Source organism: Lepidochelys kempii, chromosome 1 (assembly GCF_965140265.1).
Source record: "Lepidochelys kempii isolate rLepKem1 chromosome 1, rLepKem1.hap2, whole genome shotgun sequence".
In the NCBI taxonomy this organism is placed as follows: Eukaryota; Metazoa; Chordata; order Testudines; family Cheloniidae; genus Lepidochelys; species Lepidochelys kempii.
In genome coordinates this window covers 185614116-185635941 of record NC_133256.1, presented here as the reverse complement: position 1 = coordinate 185635941, position 21826 = coordinate 185614116, and the positions used below count along the sequence as shown (strand labels likewise).

Genomic DNA, 21826 nt, shown 5'->3' with positions numbered 1-21826 from the left:
CAGTAATGATTACCTGCCGCCGCCACCGCCGCCGCCGAACTCTCATCTTGACTCGCTGCTCCTCCGTCCGCCATTTTGAATATTTTAACCAAAATCGGCCGCCCGATAAACCCTCCCTCGCTCCCTGCCCCCCCGCCCGCTCCAATCGCGCAGCCGCCGTCTCCCCTCGCCTTCTCCCCCGCCCTGACTCTGGCACACGGCCTTTGCGCATGCGCGTTCTGCCCTTGCCCCTCCCTCGCGGGCGACCGCTTCGCGCTTGCGCCATCCGCCCTTCCTTCTCGCTAGTCCATTACTCCCGACCCCCCCCGTGTTTACCCTGCCAGCATCTCTGCGCATGCGCCACTTCCTCTGCCATTCACCTCTGCTCCAGCCTTCGTTGGCATATAATCGGCCTCGACACGCGCGCCACCCCGTTGCCCACCACCCCACTAGAGAGTGCGCCCTTGGGCAGGGCGAGTGATTGGCTGGGACTGCGCTGTCAGGTGCTCCTTGTCTGCTTTCTGGGGGCTCATTCCAGCTCGAGAGCAGCAGCAGGGCAGACCCCGCCCCAGCAGAGGTGCATTGTGCTACCGACACGTTGGCATATTGGTGTATTGCTGTGTGATGGGATTGATCGCTTCTGTGGGAGGGGGTAGGGTCACCAGACAGCAAGTGTGAAAAAACGGGATGGGGGTGGGGGTAATAGGAGCCCATATAAGAAAAAGCCCCAGATATCGGGACTGTCCTTATAAAATCAAGATATCTGGTCATGAGGGAGGGGGTCCAAGGGTATTAAAACCATCCATGCCAATTTCATTTCTAACTGGGAGTGGGTCTGAAGGACAGAAATTGTCCAATGTGCATGGCCAGATAGACAAGGAGGCAAGCTCCGGGGGCGGGGGACACACTGGTCCCTATCACCTAAGGCTGAGCCCATGGAGTAAGCACCTGCATGTGGCTGTTGCACCATGTTTTGATATATATATATATAATAAAACTGACAATCAAAGGAGACCCCTTGTACTCATGCAAAGCTTGCAGCAAGGTAAGGGCCAAAGCGGGTTAAAAAGGACAAGAACACCAGACACATTAAAAGAAGAAATGCTTGCGGCATATTCTGATTTAGTTTTTATTAACTATTTTACTGCCAGCAAGCTGCTGGGGAGTAGCATAAATAGGAATCACAGTAAATAAAATAGATAATCCTAAATGAAAACATTTTCAAATATAATGGTTAGACCGATGAAGCATCAAAAAAAGCAAAATCTGCAAGTGGTATTCTGTGAAAATACCCATCACAACTGTTATGTGCAAGACAGGTACTCCCCAAGCTCAAAGTGGAATTAATCCCCTATGTATAAAAGGGAATTGAATAATAAGAAAATTAAATAGCAGAACCTTCAATTCTGTGCAGAGCAGGGTGTGTGAGTGGTGGTCTTTCATATCTTCAGAGAAGAACAATTACAGGAAAGTAATTTTCTCTTTAAAGAAACCCATCATAACACATCTCCAGTCTTGGACAACACAAAACTCCAGGGAGATCTCTCTCAAACAAATACTTTAACCTCTTCCATACTCTGCATCAAATTTGACTGGCCTAAAAGGAAAAGAGAGTCAGACTTTGTGCCTCACTCATCAAAAGTAGACAGTGTATATTGGGGTCTACAGCTAAAATTGGCTTTATGTTAAAAACTTCCATAGCCTTACAAAGAAGGGTGGACAATAATCTTAAACAGGTGAGGTGACAAAACATTGCTGGTCAGTCATGTTGCTGAGTTTAAAAATTCAGCAGAATTAAGTTAAAATGATTAATAACTTTAATCGTATTCCTTATAATATTTTGTTGCACACATCTACACACAAAGGCCAGGAATATCATACCCCATATAAAGAAAAAGAAGAAACTGAGGAGAGTCTATGCAATATTTTTCACTAAGGGCCTGATCTGAAACCCAGTACGAGTCTTTCCATTGACTTCAATAGACCTTTTTGGATCAGATCCCAAAACAACAACATAAAACTCCAATCAGTTTCACTGCCAATATTCAAAACTCTGGGTAACAGTGACACTGGGAAGAATCGTATCTTGCATGCTGCTACTGGAAAAAGTTATGAATAGCAGCAGAGGCAGATACTGGAGGATATAAAAAAGAGAGGCATAGGAAAGGTTAGAGCAGAGCTGCCCCATAAGGGCTGCATCAGAAATTTTTTTTTTTTAAAACAGTCCTAGGAGTGTTCCTCAGAGTATGTGATTTTTGTTCCTTCATAAAGTCTTCTAATATCCCAGAATATATTGGTGGAAATTGACTGTGCTATGGAATGGTAAAGAAAGGCCTTCTAATCACATTGATTCCATATCTACATTCAATTTGATGATATTCCATGCTACTTATTAGATACTTTGTCATTCAGAGGACCTATTTGTAACTAAGGATGGATGACTCTCCAGAATAAAAATGAAAACAGAAGCATACTGGATTGCTACTCTTCAATTTTGCCTCTAGCTGGTCCTCCATGAGCCAGCCAATCCAATTTTATGGCCAGATTACATCAGCAGTACAGCCAAAGTGATCACACCAAAGAAACTGGGCCTTTGTCTGCACCTTTAAGACTCTACACAGCTCTACTCTTGCATGCATTTAATCTCCTCTCCCGTTGCTTCTCATCTCATCCCTGCACTATCATACCTGTATGCAGCTTCCTATTACCTTCCTCTCTAAACGATGCTTCTCTCTCATCAAGGACAACCTACTTAATCACATTTAATCTTCTTTCTTGCTCTTGCATCTACCTGATTCAAGTTATCATCCCCAACTGTGATTCCAAAATGCAACCTTCCACAATCTTCAAGAATATCATCCAAAATATGGTTCCCGTTTGACTAGCTATAAACAGCAAAGAACAGCACTCCCTCTGTACTCCATCATATCTGCCCACATAACCTCTCTGGCTCCCTCTCCAGAGACTTCTCTGGATCTCTATCTGCATTCTCCTCTCAGGTTTACTTTGACACATCTCTTTCTGGCTCTTTCCCCAAGGCGTAACACAGGTCTCTGTGGCTATATATCCAGTAAAGCTTGGCAAATCATTGGTAATGAATAATTTATTGGACAAATCTTGCCTCTATTTCTGTTGTGAATTGTCTTCAAACAGATCATGATTTTCTCAAGTTTATTTCTTACTTGAAATTATTTGCCAAATACTTCTTGGCCTGTGTCTTATTCACAAGCAATTTGTTGTAATTATTTGAAATTCAAGATGATTTGACACATAGGCGACACATAGTTCAATTCTGCAAGGTACTGAGCTCTCTGGCTCCAATTCCTCAAAACAGTTAAACATTTGCATAATTTTTAGCCATAAACTGTCCTATTGAAGTCAATGAGACTGTTCATATGCTTGATGGTAAGCATGTGCTTAAGTCCTTCACTGATCTGGGCCCAGAGTGCTTAACCCCTTGCAGGATGGAGCCCCTAGTTTGTTTCTGTTCCCTGACTGGATAAGTGCAACTCATAGAATCAGGTTTCTGGTATGAATACTTACACAAGTAAGTTAAACATTTTCTAAAAAAATCTCTATTTGGGTGAATGTTCCTGCCAGTAAATTCACTTAATGCAGTATTCAAAATGAATACATACAAAAAGGGCATACATTCAGTCAATGGAAATTCTTTTAAAAATTCAGTTGAATATTCTTTTTCTTTTCTTTTTTTCTTTTCTTTTTTTTTACAGTATAGACCCATCTCTAATTCCCAGTCCCTACTCTTGGCCTCTTTTCAGAATTCCCCCCATCTCTCTGGTTGTTCCAGTCACTGAAGTTAGATGCCCTGTACTGCTAGTTGTGTCTGTGACCCCAGATCTTCAATGCTAGTAGTGTTGCCTCTACCCATCACCGTCTCTAACTTATTACTGTTTTATTGACAATAATTTTTTGCACTGGGGGGCAAAAGAAATACAGATAATTATATATAATCAAAAGGCAGATTGGGCAGCAAATCCAACCCTTCACACAGCCCTAGTTCAGGGAGAAATAAGAAGCATGCTGTATGCACCTATTTTTGGAAGGGGCTTCCTTAGCTGATTCCCCTTCCCCGTCCCCCCCCCCCCCCCGCGGAAGTTTCTATGCTCTAACTTTCTCCATGGCTTCTTCTTTTGCTCCATTAAATTTCCCTTCTGCAGCTTTTGCTCATGTCCCTGATGCTGTTCTTTTCACATACTTTCCTTCCTCCCAATTAATTTTTCTTCCCAGCCAGTTCCTATCCTCCTCAAGGAGGTGCTGCTCCTGTCACCATGCTTTCTTAGGTCTTCTCATGCACTGTTTAAAACTGTCCCCCCTGCCCAACTGCCATGGAAACGTATGGTCCCAACATTCTGTCCTTTCTCCTCTTAATGAGGCATCAGCCTTTGAACATTCTGCTTGCCATTAGCACAGCAGCAGAGGAAAGAAATATCACTTCTGTGTAGCCCCCTTCCTCTTACATCCCCCTCTCACTTCTAGACCATTCACCTGTCTGACTCTCTCATGATTCACAAAAAGAAAAGGAGTACTTGTGGCACCTTAGAGACTAACCAATTTATTTGAGCATAAGCTTTCGTGAGCTACAGCTCCTCACTTCATCGGATGCAGGCTCATTTTGAATACCTCTCTCTTTGGCTTCCCACCAGTTCGCACAGGCAGTATCCACACTTCTTACAGAGATCTGAGCTGAGATTGTGGCACCACTTATACTAGATGCTGTATATACACATAATAAAAGACAGTCACTGCCCCAAAGAGTCTGCAATCTAAAGAGAAGACAGACAAAGCATGAGAGGAAGCAGGAATTATTATCCCCCTTTTACAGATGGGGAAGTGAAGAGCAGAGAGCTTGCAAAGCAAGCCCATAAGTAGGCTAGGAAGGATCAGATTGTTGTTGGCAAATATCAGCAAATGTCAGTTTCACCATACACACACAAACCAACCAAAAATATTTCCATCGATAACTATCAAAATTTATAAATAGGCAAAGTAATCAAAATGCTGCTTGAGAACTTATTCAAGTTTGATTTAAGGATATTTGCTTTGTATATTTTGACATGTGATGTTGACAATTTGTGTTTTAATGGTTATAAAGCTTTAACTTTTTATACCTCAGTGTTTACTGTCATTAAATTATTATTGTCTGAATACTCCCTGTTGTTTGATGCCTCATAATTTCCTGCAACTGTGGGCATTTAAATTGATCAAAATAGAAATAAATGTTTAAAAAATAAACATCACTGAGATTATAAAAATATAAAAATTGAATTCTGCCAAGCCTACCCATAAGCAATTTGTCAAGGTCACAGAGGAAGCCTGTGGCAGAATTAGGAATTAAACCCACATCTCCTGAGTCCCAAAGTCAGTGATTTAACCACAAGGCCATCATTCCTCTCTCTCACCAGTCCCCACATGCCTCTTTAATTTTTACTATAGCTGCAGTGGGATGAGGCAGAGTCCTCTATTCCAAAAAGCTGACATCCTCGTGCACACTTTTGACTCCAACATTCTCCCCCTTTCCAGTTAAAAGGACATCACTCCCAACATCTGGACTGCTGTGTGCATAGCAGCAGAGAGGCAAAGAATATCCATTTCACATGTACTCCATTGTAGTTCCCTACTCACCTCTCTGGCTTTCAATATACACTTCAAGTTCTCCAGCTCCCTTTTACCAGATCGCTTTCTTTGCTCTCTGCCTGCATCCCTCTCTTGTTCCTCATTTGAGGAAGGATGACCTAAACTCTCTTATTCTGATAGTTGTGACTGACACTCTGGGTCTCAGACTGATGAAACTACTGCAGTGCAGCAGATCACCCCTGCACCCTTTACCCCTCACTATAACCAGCTAACTCCTATTTTGGAGACAAGGAATAGAACATGTAGGAAAAGAAACATGAGGTTTTATTTTTATATTTAATGAGGCAGTTCAGGCAGTAATTCAGACCCTTCACACAGCCTCAGAAAAGGGAGAGGTAATCATCAGGAGCACACTCATCTTTTCATGTGGGTTTTTCAATCTGCTTCTCATTCTCTGCTCTCACTTCCTCTCTGGCTCTGTTGATATATAAGCATTTCCATGGTCATCACCACTGTAGCCTCTGAATGCTTCACAACTCCCCATCCACACTGGGTAGGGAAATATCATTATCACAGTGTTTCAGTGCGGGAAACTGAGGCATCAAGAGATTTCAGGGACTTGCCCAAAGTCACATTGTGAGTCTGTTACCCCTGACTCCCTTTTCTGTGCATTAACCACAAAGATTGTCCTTCCTCCTGTTGATTTCTTCAGCTCCCTGTCATTGCTTTCACCAGAATCCACACACACTGTTCACTGTGTTCTGTTAACTTTTTCTTCCTGAGTGTTCCTTGTCTGTCTGGTGAGGGGGATCCTGCAGCTGTCACCATACGTTATTCAATTTTCTCCAGCTGCCCAGTTCAAATTGCCATCCACAACTGTCATTTCCAACTGCCTTCTGCTTCCAACATTCTGTTCCTCCAGCTACCAAAGGGACATCACCCAAAACACTGTTGTGAGGATTAATTCATTAATGTTTGTGAGGTTCTCAGATACTACTTCTCAGAGGCCAAATAGATACTGTAAAGAGGGCCAAAATGTGTTTCACACCTGTTACAAAAAGAGTTCTGAACCCCTAATTCCACAAGAAATCTAACACACTTTCTGTTAGAGGCATTGGAAACACTTTGGCCCTGTTTACACTAATGACCCAATTGTTTTTGAACCCGGGGGCCAGGAGGGACACACATTTGACACCTTTTATCAACCACAAGTCATTTTCTTAGTATGGACAGAGCCTATGAAACAAATACGCAGCTGGAGCTGGGCGCTGTTGAAAACATTATCTTTATTCTCTCCTTACCCTTTATTCCAGAACAGGTTCTTTGCTTATTCCCTCTTCAGACTTTTCTGACACACAGCTGGGGCTGGATAGAGATTAGGAAATCTCTCTGCCCCATCATCCTTGAATATTCCCTTTTAATTTCACAGTTTAAATTCCAACTGGGTAAATATATTCTGCCTACCTCAAATTCCTCTGTAATTTCAATTGGATACGGTGTCCTTCATTCACTGAATCTTGCAGCGCTGCTGGGCGCAGTTCAAAGGCAGACATGTTCCATTTCATATCTATTGGAAAAAGGGATGAGATCAGGGCCCCTTTAAACAAAAACTAATGCTGCACACATCGTAGACAGAAGTTGCTGTGGAGTAACAAGGCCATCTTAACCCTTGGCTGCACAGCAGACATTTTTACAACGTCCTAGTCTCTACATATTTTGGGATTAAAAGTCCAAGTCTGGGTCTAAGCATTTCTCCCCCACAACACATACACTTTGCTCTCTGTGAAGCTATGCAAGGAACCCCCAGCTACTATTCTGAATTTATGTTGCCAGAGTGTACCTGCTTGTGCCATTTTACAGTGTCAGTAACATCACAATGATTTGACTAATTAGGCCTTGACTACACTAGAAAATTAAGTTGACTTAACTATGTCTCTCAGGAGTGTGAAAAATCCATATCCCTAGCGGCATAGTTAAGCCAACTTAACCCCCGGTGTAGACAGCACTTGGCACACAGAATACTTCTTCCATTGACCTAACTACCACCTCTTGCGGAGGTGAATTAGCTAGGCTGATGGGAGAACCCCTCCTGTTGGCATAGGCAGTGTCTACAATGCAGCGCTACAGCAGGGCAGCTGCACCACTGTAGCACTTCAAGTATAGATAAGCCCTTAGATTCAAGGAGTTGTGTAGCAATGTGAGTGTGACCAGCACAAGAACCTGGTTTCAATAAAACACCTTCCAAAAACAGGAAAATTCCCTGTATTTTATTACACATCACCAATATATCTTGCAAATTTTGCAATCCTCAAACATTTCACCTCAAACCCTGCCCATGATCACTGAATCCCACATCCCAAATTGTTTAGAGCAGTGATTTAAAAAAAACTGTTTAGTGTTGGTATTTGTTTCACATCAATCTAAAAATATCTCTGGTATCTCTGAACCCAGCTCTCAGTTCTCCCTCTCCCAGCCCCTCTTGCATGCTATATCCATTTCTTCCTTGATCTCCTTAAGAGGATGTGGTTAGATATCAGCCCTGTCCTTGCCAAATTCTGTGAGCAGGTCCTGCCTCATACCACGCCTCTGATACAAGGGCTTATGTCTCAGCCTCTCTTCCTACTACAGAGGGTACAGCTGCTTACTTTCTTCATGTGCCTCTATGCTGCCCTGCAGATACTGGTAATGTTTTGCTTTCACATTTTTGCTGCCTTTCCTCTGGACCCTGTAAGAAGCTTAGCTTTAACCTGTTTTCATAGGAACAGTATCTATGATTAAAAGGGAAGAGAGAAAATACTCCCTCTCTCATTCCAATTCTTTCTCTCAGACCAATCTTTCTCTGGCAAACTCCACAGTGGGTTTCAAGGAGTCTGCTCACCTGATTTAAAATTCTGTTTAAACACAGTTCCAGCTAAAAATATTTGGCTGTTCAGGATGGATGGGGCCAAATTGTGGTTAAATTACTTTGTATGGAACCATGTCTAAATGGGGTCTTAACTTGGTTGAGTCCTGTGTCAACTGGGCTTCTGCTTTTTCTCTCTCTTTCTGGATTGATCCTGTTCCAGTGGAAGCTTTGCCGTTGACTTCCATAGGAGCAGATTTGGGGCCACTGTCTTTGTCTCTCTGGCATGAAGCAGTAAGCTTAGCTGAAGCCAAAAATAATACAGCAGCCCCATACCTCTTCTTGCCAGCTTGCACTCTCCGAAAAGAGGCATGTTCCTGAAGAGGGGGCGAAATACATAGTGTCAGTGCAACAGCTGGGCTTTGTTTTTTAGTCATAAATCTTTAAGGAAGGAGGAAAGGAAAGGAGCCATGATATTCATCTCCAAGTTCGTCAGCGGGCAAGGGGCAAGGCTGTATGTAGTACCAGCAGGAAAATGAAACATGTGAAGGTACAAGCGCCAGCAGGGGGAAGTCACTGTTGCTTATTGTCAGTTTTGGTGTGACACATAAAGTTCAGCTAATCCTCTTAGTTACAGAGACACACTGGTGGGGGGAGATTGTTATCTCAAGCAATTTACTGGCTTTATTCTTTTTTTCCTTCAAGTTTCTTCTCGCCTAATTGAGCAGCAGCTCTTCCTGTGACTGGTTTGCAATAATCCTGGGGCCTCATCAGGGAAAACATTGTGAAAAATACAGAAGGAAAAGCTGCCCAAGCAAGCCAGTTTTTGCCATGAGTCTCCCTCTGCAGGCAGGCATTGGAAAGGGGTTCAAATCATGAGAATTTCAAGAAAAATGTCAATGTAATATAAATATTCTGATCACAAAGAAAAGCAAAGTACTCAGAAACATATGATCTAATCTGAATGAATAATTAACCATCAGTCAGAAAACTGCCAGTTCGACACTCTGAGATGAAGACTCAGAACTAGGGAATACAGATCCCACTTCAGTCCTACTTTCATTGCCAAATGTATGTGTCTGACATAAAACTGAGTAAAAAAGAATAAGAGTAATAGCAATTTAGGAGTTTAGTTTAGTTTATTTATTTATTTAAGAAAGAAGAATTCAACTCCAGGAACAGAAAAGAGAAAATCCCTGTTCTGTCTTTTTCTACAGATGTTTCGTGCACACAACAGCTCTCCACTAGGGTATCAAGTTACAAATGATTACATCAAGGCAAAGTCGTTGACTGTCTACACTCTGAAAATTTCTCACCATTGCTATCCCTAGTTTAGCTCCAGTGGTGTTAGCAGGGTTCTGAACCCTATCATGGGTATTTTGCCAGCTGCCACAAGTGCTTTTAATATCATGTTGATTAGACCTGAAGAGTTGTGTGACATCGTCTTAAAAATGGTAGCAGCCAACCTCTAGTAGGGTTGGTAACATTGCTAATGCGGAATTGGTGTTAGTAATGGTATGAAATGTTTAGAAAACTTTGCAAGTGTGGACAGAGCCTTTGACTGACCAAACCCTGTAGGCACGGCACTTTTTCTAGAACCTTAACGCTTTTACAGATGTAAGATAAGAGGGAAAGTGCTAGAGCAGAGGACAGGGAGTCACTCAGCTCTGCTACTGACTTGCTGTGTAATCTTGGGTAAGTCGCTTCACCTTTCTGTACTTCAATTACCTCAGGTGTAAAATGAGGTATGTGAGGCTTGCTTAATTAAAGCATGCCGAGATCCTCCATTGAAAGGGGGTATTCAGGTACAAAGGGCCTGATTCTTGTTTTCACCAAAGCCCCACATTGTCAACAAGAATGAGGCTCAAAATATTAGTACTATAGACAACAAACTTTCACAGTTGTGGTAAAGTAAGTTCTTTAGTCTTTTGAGAGGAAGTGGTACAGTGGTCAGGGCGCTAGCCTAGGATTTGGAAGAGCTGGCTTTAATTCCCGGATCCCTCCACCCCCCGACTTCCTGTATGACCTTGTATAAGTCTTAGTCTCCCTGTGCCTCATCTCCCCATTTGTAAAACGAGGATAATAGTACTTCGTTACCTCACCTGGACATTGTGAGGTTAAATATATGAAAGACTGTGAGGTGCTTAGATCTTATGATACTAGGGCTACCTTAGAGAGATTCTATTATCTTTTTAAAATATTGGTTAATTTAATCAAAAAGTAGAATTTCCTTTATAAAATGACAGGTTTCAGAGTAGCAGCCGTGTTAGTCTGTATTCGCGATGGTATCATATTATTATTCTTTAATATTAGCTAGATTCTGCCTTGCCTTCTTATGAGTGTGCAGTGGAGGGGGGGAAGGAATAAGGAGCCTGCCCCTCTGTTTGAGTGTCCAGAATAAGGGCCAGGCAGAATTGCAGCCTCTGCAGTAACAGGAGCACAGGGAATGTTCCCTAGTGACGTCCCTGGGACTGCATATTCCCCCCAAAAGAACAGGGAGGGGCAGGAAAAGATTGTAGTAGGTAGCGTCATGAATCTGTCTGGGTTGCTGCACAGAAGAGTCTGCAGCACTCCTTAACTCTATCAGTGAGCATCTGCGTGTCTTACAATAGAAAGACCTTGAAAGTCATCTGTTTTCCTCACCATTCAGATATGTCCCTGTAACATCATATGAGGACTCTGACATTCCTAGTTACGGAGATAGTGAGGGAATGACAAATATAGAAAAAAGTTTTTAGAAATAATGTATTTATATTTAATAAATATTTCTGAAGCTGCCCATGTTATTTTAACTAACTGACTCATTTTAGATTCCCTTTAATCAGCAGATGACAGACTGAAACCAATGAGAGACAGAGAAGGAACTGCCAGCTGAATATAATGAATGAAAAAATATTCACATCTGTAAGTAGAATCATCATCTTCCTCAATGGCAGTTCCCTGTCTTCCCCATATTCTCTCCACCCCCCAAACACACGCGCACGCGTGCACACACACACACACAATGGGAGGAATGACAGCTGTTCTTCACAGAATGACAGCCCAGGAATATTGCATCCTCCTTTTAAAAAAAAAAAATCAGGCAAGGTACAGAATAAGGTCAGTGAAAGGAGACAAGAGGGTCTCCCAGAGAAGACAAAGGGTAATTTATTGACAGATGAGATAGACGTTACTACAGAAAAATATTAAATGGATTCTTTTCCTCCTGTCTTTGGGAAAAAAAGAGGGGAGGGCTAGGAGGGACAGATGCCAGAAATGGAGACAAATTTCCCAGGAGAGGAAGAAGAAATCCTGAAGGAAATTAGGATCACGACAGAGCAAGAAATTAGACCTTCTGAAAAAATAAGAAATTCTATCCTAGAATTCTGCAAGGAAACAACTAAAAGGGATAGTGGGGTGGGAGCACCAACAGTCAAATTGCTTCAAAGGCTCTCTGGGAACCGGACGAAGTGCTAGTAAAACAGAAAGAAGCTAATTAAAAGCCAGTATTTGAGAAGGGTTGCTAGGAAATTACAGAGCTGTGCACCTGACATCAGCAGTAGGGAAGACACTGGGATCACTAATCAAGGAGAGGCTAGGGCAACATATGGGGCAGGGAAGATTTTATTAGGATAGTAGTCAGCCTACATTCACATAATGGAAGCAGTCAAGCTCAACAAATGGCAGACAAGTTTTGTGGAAAGGAAGGGCCAGATCCCCATCTGGTATAAACTGAAACAGCCTAACAACATTAATGGAGCTATACCAATTTACATCAGCTGATGATCTGCCTCAAAGTCTTAATTAGTGGGAAGTCATGGCTATAATTCCTCTGGCTCATTTGCGGCTGGCCCCTGCATGTGTGTGCAAAAGAAGACAGGTAGGATATAAGGATACTTCCCCACAGCCCTTGGGCCTCCAGAGGTACAATACCTCTGGTCACTCTCCCTGTGGTATTACAGCGCCAGACTGCCCCCCAACATGGGACAGTACCTAGAAGTCACAATCAGACCCTGAAATGTTAAAAGAGCTTATTATACACACCCACCAGGGCCAAATTAATGAATATCCTCCTGACAAGGGGATCACCAAAATCAGCTGCTCAAAAGGTAAAAGTAACAAAAGCAAAGAAATAAGAAAAGGAACAGATTTTATTTTTATTCTTTTCCCCAAAGAAAATTCACAAGCAAGGTTGGATTTAAACTAAACAGAGCCTTAATCTGCTCCCTCTTGGCAAGGAATATGTTTTTATCAATGTGTAAATCAGCCTGTGTGATATGGAGAAGGGAAGCAGGAAAACTTTCCATATGCCCATTGTAACATGCCACACAATGGTACTGATGATTCTGCATTCCTGGCTGTATCAATCCTGGCAATGCTCTCATCTGCCACTTGGCCAACCTCACCTGCAGTTGCCATGGGCCTCCTGTTCCAGCCAACACTATGACATCACATTGCAATCTGGTATTGGGATGTGATGCCACTGCAATACCATGCTTTGATATCACATTGTGATATGATGACAATGTGTTACCCTGCCTGGTCGCTCTAAAGGGATGATGAGAGGAGGCCACTGCCATTTTACTTGGGGGGAAGATCTCATCTTGCAGTATCCCACCAGTACTGCCCTTCAACTGTAGTGTATGCCCATAATTTAAACTGATATTAATTCAAACACTAAATCTACGCAATGGTATCTTTTACTAGGTTATTAGCAGAACATCCCAAAATGTTTCCAAGAAACAAAAAACCAAAACAAAACTTGCCTAACAAGACTGGATAGCTCAGTGTCTTGGTAATACTAGATGAATCCTTTGTTAGCCACTGGTTCAAATGCTGGGTAGGACAGTATGGAATGAAAACCATTACCAGCTAATGGCTGTTTGGTTGCCTTTGTGAAATGAATTGGTGACCTCAGTCCAGTTGCCAGTTAGAAGGTGTCCACATTACAAAACTTTCACTACAATTGGCACCAACTAGCTTCATTACTGGCAATTCCAGCAAAGAGGCCAGGATTGAAAATGCCATGGAGACTGACCTATTCCCTTCATCCCTACAAGTGGTCCATTCAGATCAGGGCTGAAATACAGTGATGTGGTGGGGTGAGGAAAAGTTTGCTCAGTCATTGTCTATACAGCTTGTGGTTCAAAGGATTCAGAGAGCACTTCAGTTTCCTGTGCTGTCAGTCCAGTACCTTTTACACACAATGAAATTCACATTAAACATGTCCAAATTAAAATGAAAGCATGGCTGTACATGACAGACTCCTGGAAGAGCCATCCTATATCTGCGAGGCCATGTTCACAGTTGAGTAAAAAATAAAACATCTCCAAGCAAGACTGATGAATGTGAGATCCAGGAATCTTAGAATCTTGAGAGAATGGGGATGAGGTGGCTAACACTGGAACTGAAGCTTTGGTGAGTTTAAGGGCTAAATGCACAAAAGGAGTTAGGCACTTAAATCCCAGATGTCGGTGCCTGTTTTTGCACCATTGCAATACACAAAACCTGTGCCTAACCCTGTAGGTACCTAAACTCACTAGGCACCTAAATTTCCACTGTAAAAGTTCCCTAGGTGCTTATGTTTCTTCCTCTGGACACACACACTGCTGCCTCACTTTAGGTGTCCAGATGCCTATCTGCCCCTAAGCCAGAGAGCAATGCACGAATTCGGATAAGATAAGCATTTCTCGCCCTCACTTGTCTGTAGGGCTTGATCCAGTAGGTGCTGATTGGGCCCTGCAGGTGAGCTCAAACACTGCCACCACTATCACCACTGTGGAGGCCACAGCAGCTCCTTCATAACTTTTAGCTCAATGGTTAGGGTACTCACCTGGGATGTGAGAGACCCCTGGTTCAGGTCCCCCTGAACCTTATGAGAAGAATGGATTTGAACAGTGATTCACAACCTCTCAGATGAATGCCCTATCTACTGAACTATGGGATATTCTGATGTGGGCTCCCACATCTCTCCTGTTGAAGCTGCTCCACTTTGGACAGATAATGAGTCATCAGTCCAGAGAGAGAGACAAGCATGAGACTGACTCTATAGCCTGGTGGTTAGAGCACTCACCCTGGAAAGACCACTGACTTGCAGCAAGTTATAACTCCATCTCTTTGCTAAACTGGGTGTGCAAATTACTTGAAAGGCTTATCCTTCAAAGAATTGCCCCTACCATTGATGATATCCTGGGTGTAGCTCAAGCAGGTTTCAGCCTAAACGGCAATCCCTGCAATCAAGTGCTGGCACTTACCACTTACACTGAGAATGCCAGACCAGGCAGAAGACAGGCACAGTGTTCCTGGATCTTACTGGTGCATATGACATGATCTGGCCTACAGGCCTACTGTACAAACTGTCACTGGTCTACCGAAATGGGTGTTAGGGACCAGGACATAGGAGGTTTTGCCTAGTGGTCAGAGCATGAGTAAGAAGTCAAAGCCAGGACTGGTAACAGATGGTTGGAAACATGGTGTAAGGGTAGGAACCGGAGGAGAGGCAAGGAACAGACACACATCAAGAGCATGGTGGGAACTAAGAGTGAAGGCAGGGGTCAGACAGGAACCAGGAGCAGTTCAGGAGTGGAGTAGGAGTCAGGAACAGGGTTGGGAGCAGAATGCAGGAAATAGGCACAAGCAGTGTCTGATGCAGCAGCAATAGGCTACCATCTAGTTGCTAAGACAACTTCCTGTGCCTCCTTCTGGCTTCAATAGCATGACTGGACTAGTCAGTGAAGTTGGGCAGTCCTTCAGGTAGGGCTCCCAAGGGTGGTGCCTTGGCTGAGGCTGTAGTCCCGCTGTCTCCTTAGCCCACCAGGTTTCAACAGACTGTGGGGTGGTGGTCAGGATGTGATGGCTGCAGGAAAACTCAAAGGCCTGGCTTCAAGACCTGAGACAGCACAGTGGATTGTCATGGCTGTGGAATTGTTTATATAATGACTTTGATAGTGCCTAGCACAATGAGGTCCTGATTCTTAGTTGGAGCATCTAGATGCTAATGTAATAAAAACTATATTATTATTATTTGTTATAAAATACATATAAGAGCTCAAAGTGGGTCTGAGAGATGTAATGGAGTCATGACAGGGAAAAATTTGGCAGCACTGAATAATCCATAGGAAAAAAGCCCTCTCTGCACTGGAAAACTGCTACAGCTATATTACCACAACTGGGTTAGAAAACGATTGTCAAGCACAGTTAATTACACAGCCATGTTTAACAGCTATCACTACTCATAATTCTGGCAAGCACAATCCAAATTCTAGAGTGAACAAGACCTGTGGTTTCAAAAGGATGAAAATAGTGTGTGTGTTCTCTGTATAATGTGGCAATTCTGCTGATAAAGAGGAAACATACTTTCAAAAGACAAAGAAAAAAAATTCTGTACCTTGGTTTCTCCATCTATAAAATGGGGATCATGCTTCCCTACCATACAGGGGGGCTGCCAGCTTCAGTCATCAATGTTGGAAAGCGTCATAAAGCAGCTACTATTATTCCAATATGTGAAATTACATGTTAGATTTTTTTAATTGCTGACAGTAGCTTTAAAAATATTGGACATCTGTCTGTTTTGTCAGAAATGTTGTTAAGAATCCCTGTCATGTTCTAACACTGTAATGAAATTTTGCTCAGACAAAATGGATGCTTTTGAACTATGAAAAAATCTTTTTGCTCTCAGCAGCAGCATTCAAGACCTTGAATTGGGCTACATTCTGCTGTTAGTGCACTTTTCTGAATGGCTAGAAGTATTTTGAACAGTGGGAAAGAAAGGTGATTATAGAATATCAGGGTTGGAAGGGACCTCAGGAGATCATCTAATCCAACCCCCTGCTCAAAGCAGGGCCAATCCCTAAATGGCCCCATAAAGGATTGAACTCACAAGCCTAGGTTTAGCAAGCCAGTGCTCAAACCACTGAGCTATCCCTCCCTCCAATTGCCAATGTACAATCTTCCAAATGGTGTGAATTCCAGGTTATTTTTCTCTGATGGTTAGGGCCTCTATAATCACCACCAAATCAAATTACAACATAGTTCCATTTTGTAGTGTAAACAGAATCTAACATCATTAATATTTATTTACTGTAGCACCCAGTCTGTGTGAGGGGATTTCCGAACATGGAGAAAAGATGGTCCCTTCTCCAAGGGGCTCATACTCTAAGGACAGACAAACAGACAGAGGCAAGGGGAAAGGAGACTGGGAAAAATAATAGGTACATAATATACATTTTCTATACAAGTCAATTGGATTAATTGTAGGCAACATGGCAGATATAGGTTTTTAAGAGGGTCTTAAATGTGTACAGAGTAGGGACCTTGTGAATGAGCGGAGGGAATATTGTACAGTATTTTAACCATATCACTGAAACATCATGTGCTTGGCTTCTGCCCAGTGAAAGATCACTCTTAAGGCCCCATTCATGCTGCAGAATGACACCTTGTTGTAATCGGATCCCCTGGCTCACTGCAGTATTGACAAGCCTTTTGTCTCTGCCTCTCCATGTCACCTTGCAGCTACAAGAGTGCAAGTTAATTTTGAGGGTGTATGTATTGATGAATAAAAGCCTGTACAGAGAATGGCTGCTCACCAGTCTCTGCTTGGGAAAGTGGGGCTAGAAGAAACTTAGACTTGTTTAGACTTGTAAATGCCAGTTAAAAATGCTAACAGCTCTGTCATCTTACAGTTTGATTAGCAGCCTGATCAAACAGAAACCCTATCAAGTAGCCAGAGAGATTCTGGTAGCCAGCTCTACAGACCCACATTTCTAGTTTGCCTTCCTACCAGAAGGGGGAAACCTGTTATTCAGCACTGAGTAACTGCAGTCAATGATCTCAGAAGGTGGAAGATGAAAGGCAAAGCTTTGCCAAGAATCTACTGCTCAAAGGATAAGCCCCAGCTTCCTATCAACTAGAAAACCTACAGCACAAACAGTGTAATTCAACAAGTTAATCAGTCTGAATTGGTCTGAATTCAACAAGATGAAATTAAATAAAGACAAGTGCAAAGTACTTCACTTCAGAAGGAAAGAATCAAATTCACTACTACAAAATGGAAAATAACTGACTAGATGGTCATACTGCTGAAAAGGAATCTGGGGTGTGGATGGAGAGCGATGGTGGCAACCTTCACGTGGCCCTCCCAGTTAAGTCATCAGCAGCAGCAATCCCTCGATTTGAGGATGATCTCTACCACGGATTTACATATGGGTTCTGAGATGACTCTGAGATCTGGAACCACAGATCTGCCCACACTAGGTACAGATATTTCCTGGCAGGCCAGCTGCCTGCTGGGAGAAAGTTTTTTCTTTTTCCTTCCTTCTCTCTCTCTTTTCAGCTTTGAGGGCAAGGCGCTTCTCCTCAAAGTGGGCTCCTGCCTGATGGAGTATGTGGTGCCATTGGAGTCAGTTGGTGGCTTGCTCCTTCCAGCTTGTGATGTCCACAACCCAGTTAAGTACACTTTAATCTAAGTGTATGAACTAATGCCACCACTTTGGAGAGTGGAGATCATTCATTGACCTCCCTGTCAAAATGGCAACTTTTCCAAAAAAGGCTCTTTTCAGAGCCATGCTTATCAACTAATAGGCCCATTGATTTGTCTATGCCAATTTAATGTTGAGGGCCTATACAGTTTGAAGGCTGATGTCATTGCGAGGCTGCTGATGGACAATAACACTGACATCCTGGCTCTTCAAGAAACACATATTTCTGAAGAAGACTCAGTGTGCCTCAAGGTACCAGGATAAGTCCTTCTCTCCAACCAAAACCATCCAAAACATGGAATGGCCACCTACATTAGGCTAAAATGAAAAGATATAGCTAAAGCATTGCCAACAATGGACAACAGTTTCACAATAAGTATCTGAGGTGATGAACTGACAATATATAATGTGTATAAGCTGCCCAACAGGCAGAGTGACCCTTACCAGTCCTACCAAAATCACAACACCCATTGGGTATCTTGGCAATTTTAACAGATACCATACAGCATGGGCTATTCAATGAATGATGCTGCAGGCAAACAGCTCACTGAGTGGGCATTGGTACAGGAGCAGTACTTGCTGTTCAGTGTAAAACGAAAGGGCATCTTCCAGTCAGCACAGTGGAAGAGAGAATACACATTAATGTGTCCAAGGACTCCACTGGATCACCACTTCTTTCATCTGGAACTGTCCTGGACCCCTTCGTGCACAGTCTGTACAGGCTCATGGTGGTACACATTGACTTTTGTCATAAATATAAAGGGAAGGGTAACCACCTTTCTGTATACAGTGCTATAAAATCCCTTCTGGCCAGAGGCAACATCCTGTTACCTGTAAAGGGTTAAGAAGCTCAGCTAACCTGGCTGGCACCTGACCCAAAGGACCAATAAGGGGACAAGATATTTTCAAATCTTGGGGGGAGGGGGCAAAGGCTTTTGTTTGTGCTCTTTGTTTACGTGTTTGTTCTCTCTTGGGACTGGGAGAGGCCAGACAGAAATTCATCTTCTCCAACCCATCCTAATCCAAGTCTCCAATACTGCAACCAGTATAGGTAAGCCAGGCAAGGCGGATTAGTTTATCTTTTGTTTTATGTGAATTTTCCCTGTGTTAAGAGGAAGGTTTATTCCTGTTTTCTGTAACTTTAAGGTTTTGCCCAGAGGGGTCCTCTGTGTTTTGAATCTGAATACCCTGTAAAGTATTTTCCATCCTGATTTTACAGAGGTGATTCTTTTACCTTTTCTTTAATTAAAATTCTTCTTTTAAGAACCTGATTGATTTTTCATTGTTCTTAAGATCCAAGGGTTTGAGTCTGTGTTCACCTGTATAAATTGGTGAGGATTATTATCAAGCCTTCTCCAAGAAAGGGGGTGTAGGGCTTGGAGGGATATTTTGGGGGAAGACATCTCCAAGTGGTCTCTTTCCCTGTTCTTTGTTTAAAACGCTTGGTGGTGGCAGCATACTGTTGAAGGACAAGGCAAAGTTTGTACCTTGGGGAAGTTTTTAACCTACGCTGGTAAGAATAAGCTTAGGGGGTCTTTCATGCGGGTCCCCACATCTGTACCCTAGAGTTCAGAGTGGGGAAGGAACCCTGATAACTTTGAACTCCCTTTCATTACCAGTGTACCAGTTCCATGCTGGAACCTGAGACTGGTGAATTGGCTGGGTTTCTCTACTGCTGTTGAAAGATCCATCAGTAGCAGACTACTAAAGCCCGGAAACTTCAACTGCTTCTCAGAGCTTATTATTAAAGCCACAAAGAAGAATATCCCCCAGTATTTCAGGAGCTTCTTTATGCCATGCTGGAGCCCAGAAAGCAAAACGCTCCTAAGGGGGTATGAAGCTACTGGTGACCCAAGCTTCGTCTCTGCTCTACTGGAATCACTGGACTCTATAAGACGACAACACTGGACAGAGAGGGTAGAGGCCAAAGACTTCACTAACTCAAGCTGTAAAGCATGGGCTCGTCTGTGGCGCTTAGGTAGAGCAGCGCCATCACAAATACAGACACTTCAAGTCACTGCTAACAGCATTGCCAGCCTCCTACTAAGAAATTCAAACATGACTGTAAGCTGACAAATGAAAAGAGGAGTGAAAACAGCTCTGAAGGAATCCTGTGCATGAAGTGCCCCTTCATCAAGTCTCTGTCAATCCTTCACAAGAGCCAAGACTGACACTGCCCTCTCTGCTACCAAAGCAGAAAAAGCAGATGCCATTGATGGCATCCTTCTGGACTTCCTTAAATATCTTGCGCCGAGAGGGTGCAACTGGATGGCAGCACATTTCACAGAAGTCATCACCAGCAGCAAATTCCCAACAGCTTGGAAACGATCATAGGTCATGACCTTTTTAAAACCTGGAAAGCTGCCCGATGACCTCAAAGTTACTGCTCTCCCTCTCTCTCCTCTGTACAACACACAAATTACTGGAGCGGGTGATCCTGGCGAGACCAGAGTCACTCCAGAACAGGTAGGTTTCATTGCAGGGTGAAGCTGCTGTGACCAGGTGCTTGCACTGACTACACATATTGAGTCCAGCTTACAGCGGAAAATTAAAAGGCCACAGCTTTTATCAACTTGTCATCAGCCTAGGACTTCATCACCATGCAGAGGGCTACTGCTGAAGCTATCTAACCTTCAGTGCAACCAGACATTTCCTGTCATTAGATCAATACTTTTGGACAGAATGTTCCATATCCATCTCAGAAGTCAGGTTAGCAAAAAGCAGAGACTGCACAATGGCCTCCCACAGGGACCAGTACCAGCACCGTCCCTTTTTAACTTATATATAAGTGATGTGCCCAAAATGATAGGCTGCAAGTTCATTTATGCCAAAGACCTGGGACTGGCGATACAGGCCACAACACTCAAAAAAGTGGAAGACACCCTTTGTGATGATCTGAAGAGGATGGAAAACAACTTTTAGTATTGGTGGCTCAAACCCAGTCCATCAAAAATGGTGTAATCAGTTTTCCATAGCAGCAATTCTGAAGCTACAAGTCAGAGGATGATGTATGTAAACTTCTGTGACAAGGTAATCACCCACAATTCTAACCCCCGCTACCTAGGAGTCACCCTTGATCAGCAACATGTGAAGCCATAAAACAAAGCGTCACCTCAATATCATCCAAAAACTAGCAGGTTCTAGCTGGGATTGTGATGCCCAAATGCTATGCACGACAATGCTTGCTTTAGTTTATTCCACTGCTGAGTACTGTGCAAGTGTGCATGAAAGAAGCTCACATATGGACCTCATCAATATCCAGCCAAAATGTGGCTAGGAGACTTATAACTGGCACCCTGAAGTCCACATCGCTGCCTTGGCTTCCAGTCCTTGCAAACATTCTTCCTCCAACCTTCCATTGGGAGGTTGGTACATTGCACGAGCACAAGAAAGCTCTTGCTTACCAAAAGCTCCCCCTCCATGAAAATCTTGTTCACTCACCTTAAGTTCTGCTGACCATTCTAGGTGGCTAGAGAAGCTCTTCTGTCATCCAACTTCAATCCAGAAGACACCTGGCGGATGCAATGGGCAGGCTCTGACATAAACAACAAGCACTTCATAGATGATCTCACTATCAAATCACCTGGTTTCTTGCTCCACTGAAGGCAGTAGATGACCATCAACCGTTTTAGGACGTTACATGGAAGATGAGCACGCCTGATGCACAATGGTGAATCAAGGATTTGCCACAGTGCAAATACAGAAACTTCCAAACCATTGAACACATTGTGAACAAGTGACCCATCTTTTCGTTTCCAGGAGCTAAAGCAAAGGTGCATTCTGCATCTCCTGAAGCCCTCAAATGGATTTCAGACCTTTCTACTACCTTGTAAATGTTGCTACTTCCATACAAAAGAAAAAGTGGATCACAAATTGAATATGAGTCAACAAAGAAATGCAGTTGCAAATAAAGCTAATATTCTGGTTTGCATTAACAGGAATGTTGACTGTAAAA

The 21826-nt window shown here is 43.0% G+C and overlaps 2 protein-coding genes across 9 annotated transcripts in view; both read right to left on the bottom strand.

Moving 5' to 3' along the window:
- POU2F1 (POU class 2 homeobox 1) overlaps window positions 1-119 on the bottom strand; it is a 175047-nt gene extending 174928 nt beyond the window's left edge. For 3 of the 6 annotated variants that reach the window (XM_073304768.1, XM_073304795.1, XM_073304805.1), the window contains exon 1: window positions 14-119. In XM_073304768.1, the coding sequence (XP_073160869.1) occupies window positions 14-74 (61 nt within the window). In that variant the 5' untranslated portion in view covers window positions 75-119. The remainder of the gene's footprint in view (window positions 1-13) is intronic. The other 3 variants (XM_073304824.1, XM_073304853.1, XM_073304781.1) reach the window with 2 other exon arrangements.
- Window positions 120-1511: 1392 nt separating this feature from the next.
- The window catches only part of STYXL2 (serine/threonine/tyrosine interacting like 2), a 122015-nt gene continuing 101700 nt past the window's right edge, over window positions 1512-21826 (bottom strand). The window contains exons 14-15 of one of the 3 annotated variants that reach the window (XR_012154161.1): window positions 7039-7141; window positions 1512-1576 (exon numbers count right to left, since the gene is read on the bottom strand). The gene's annotated coding sequence lies outside the window, so the exon portion shown is untranslated. Of the gene's footprint in view, window positions 1577-5833; window positions 6497-7038; window positions 7142-21826 lie in introns of those variants that run through there. The other 2 variants (XR_012154159.1, XR_012154157.1) reach the window with 2 other exon arrangements.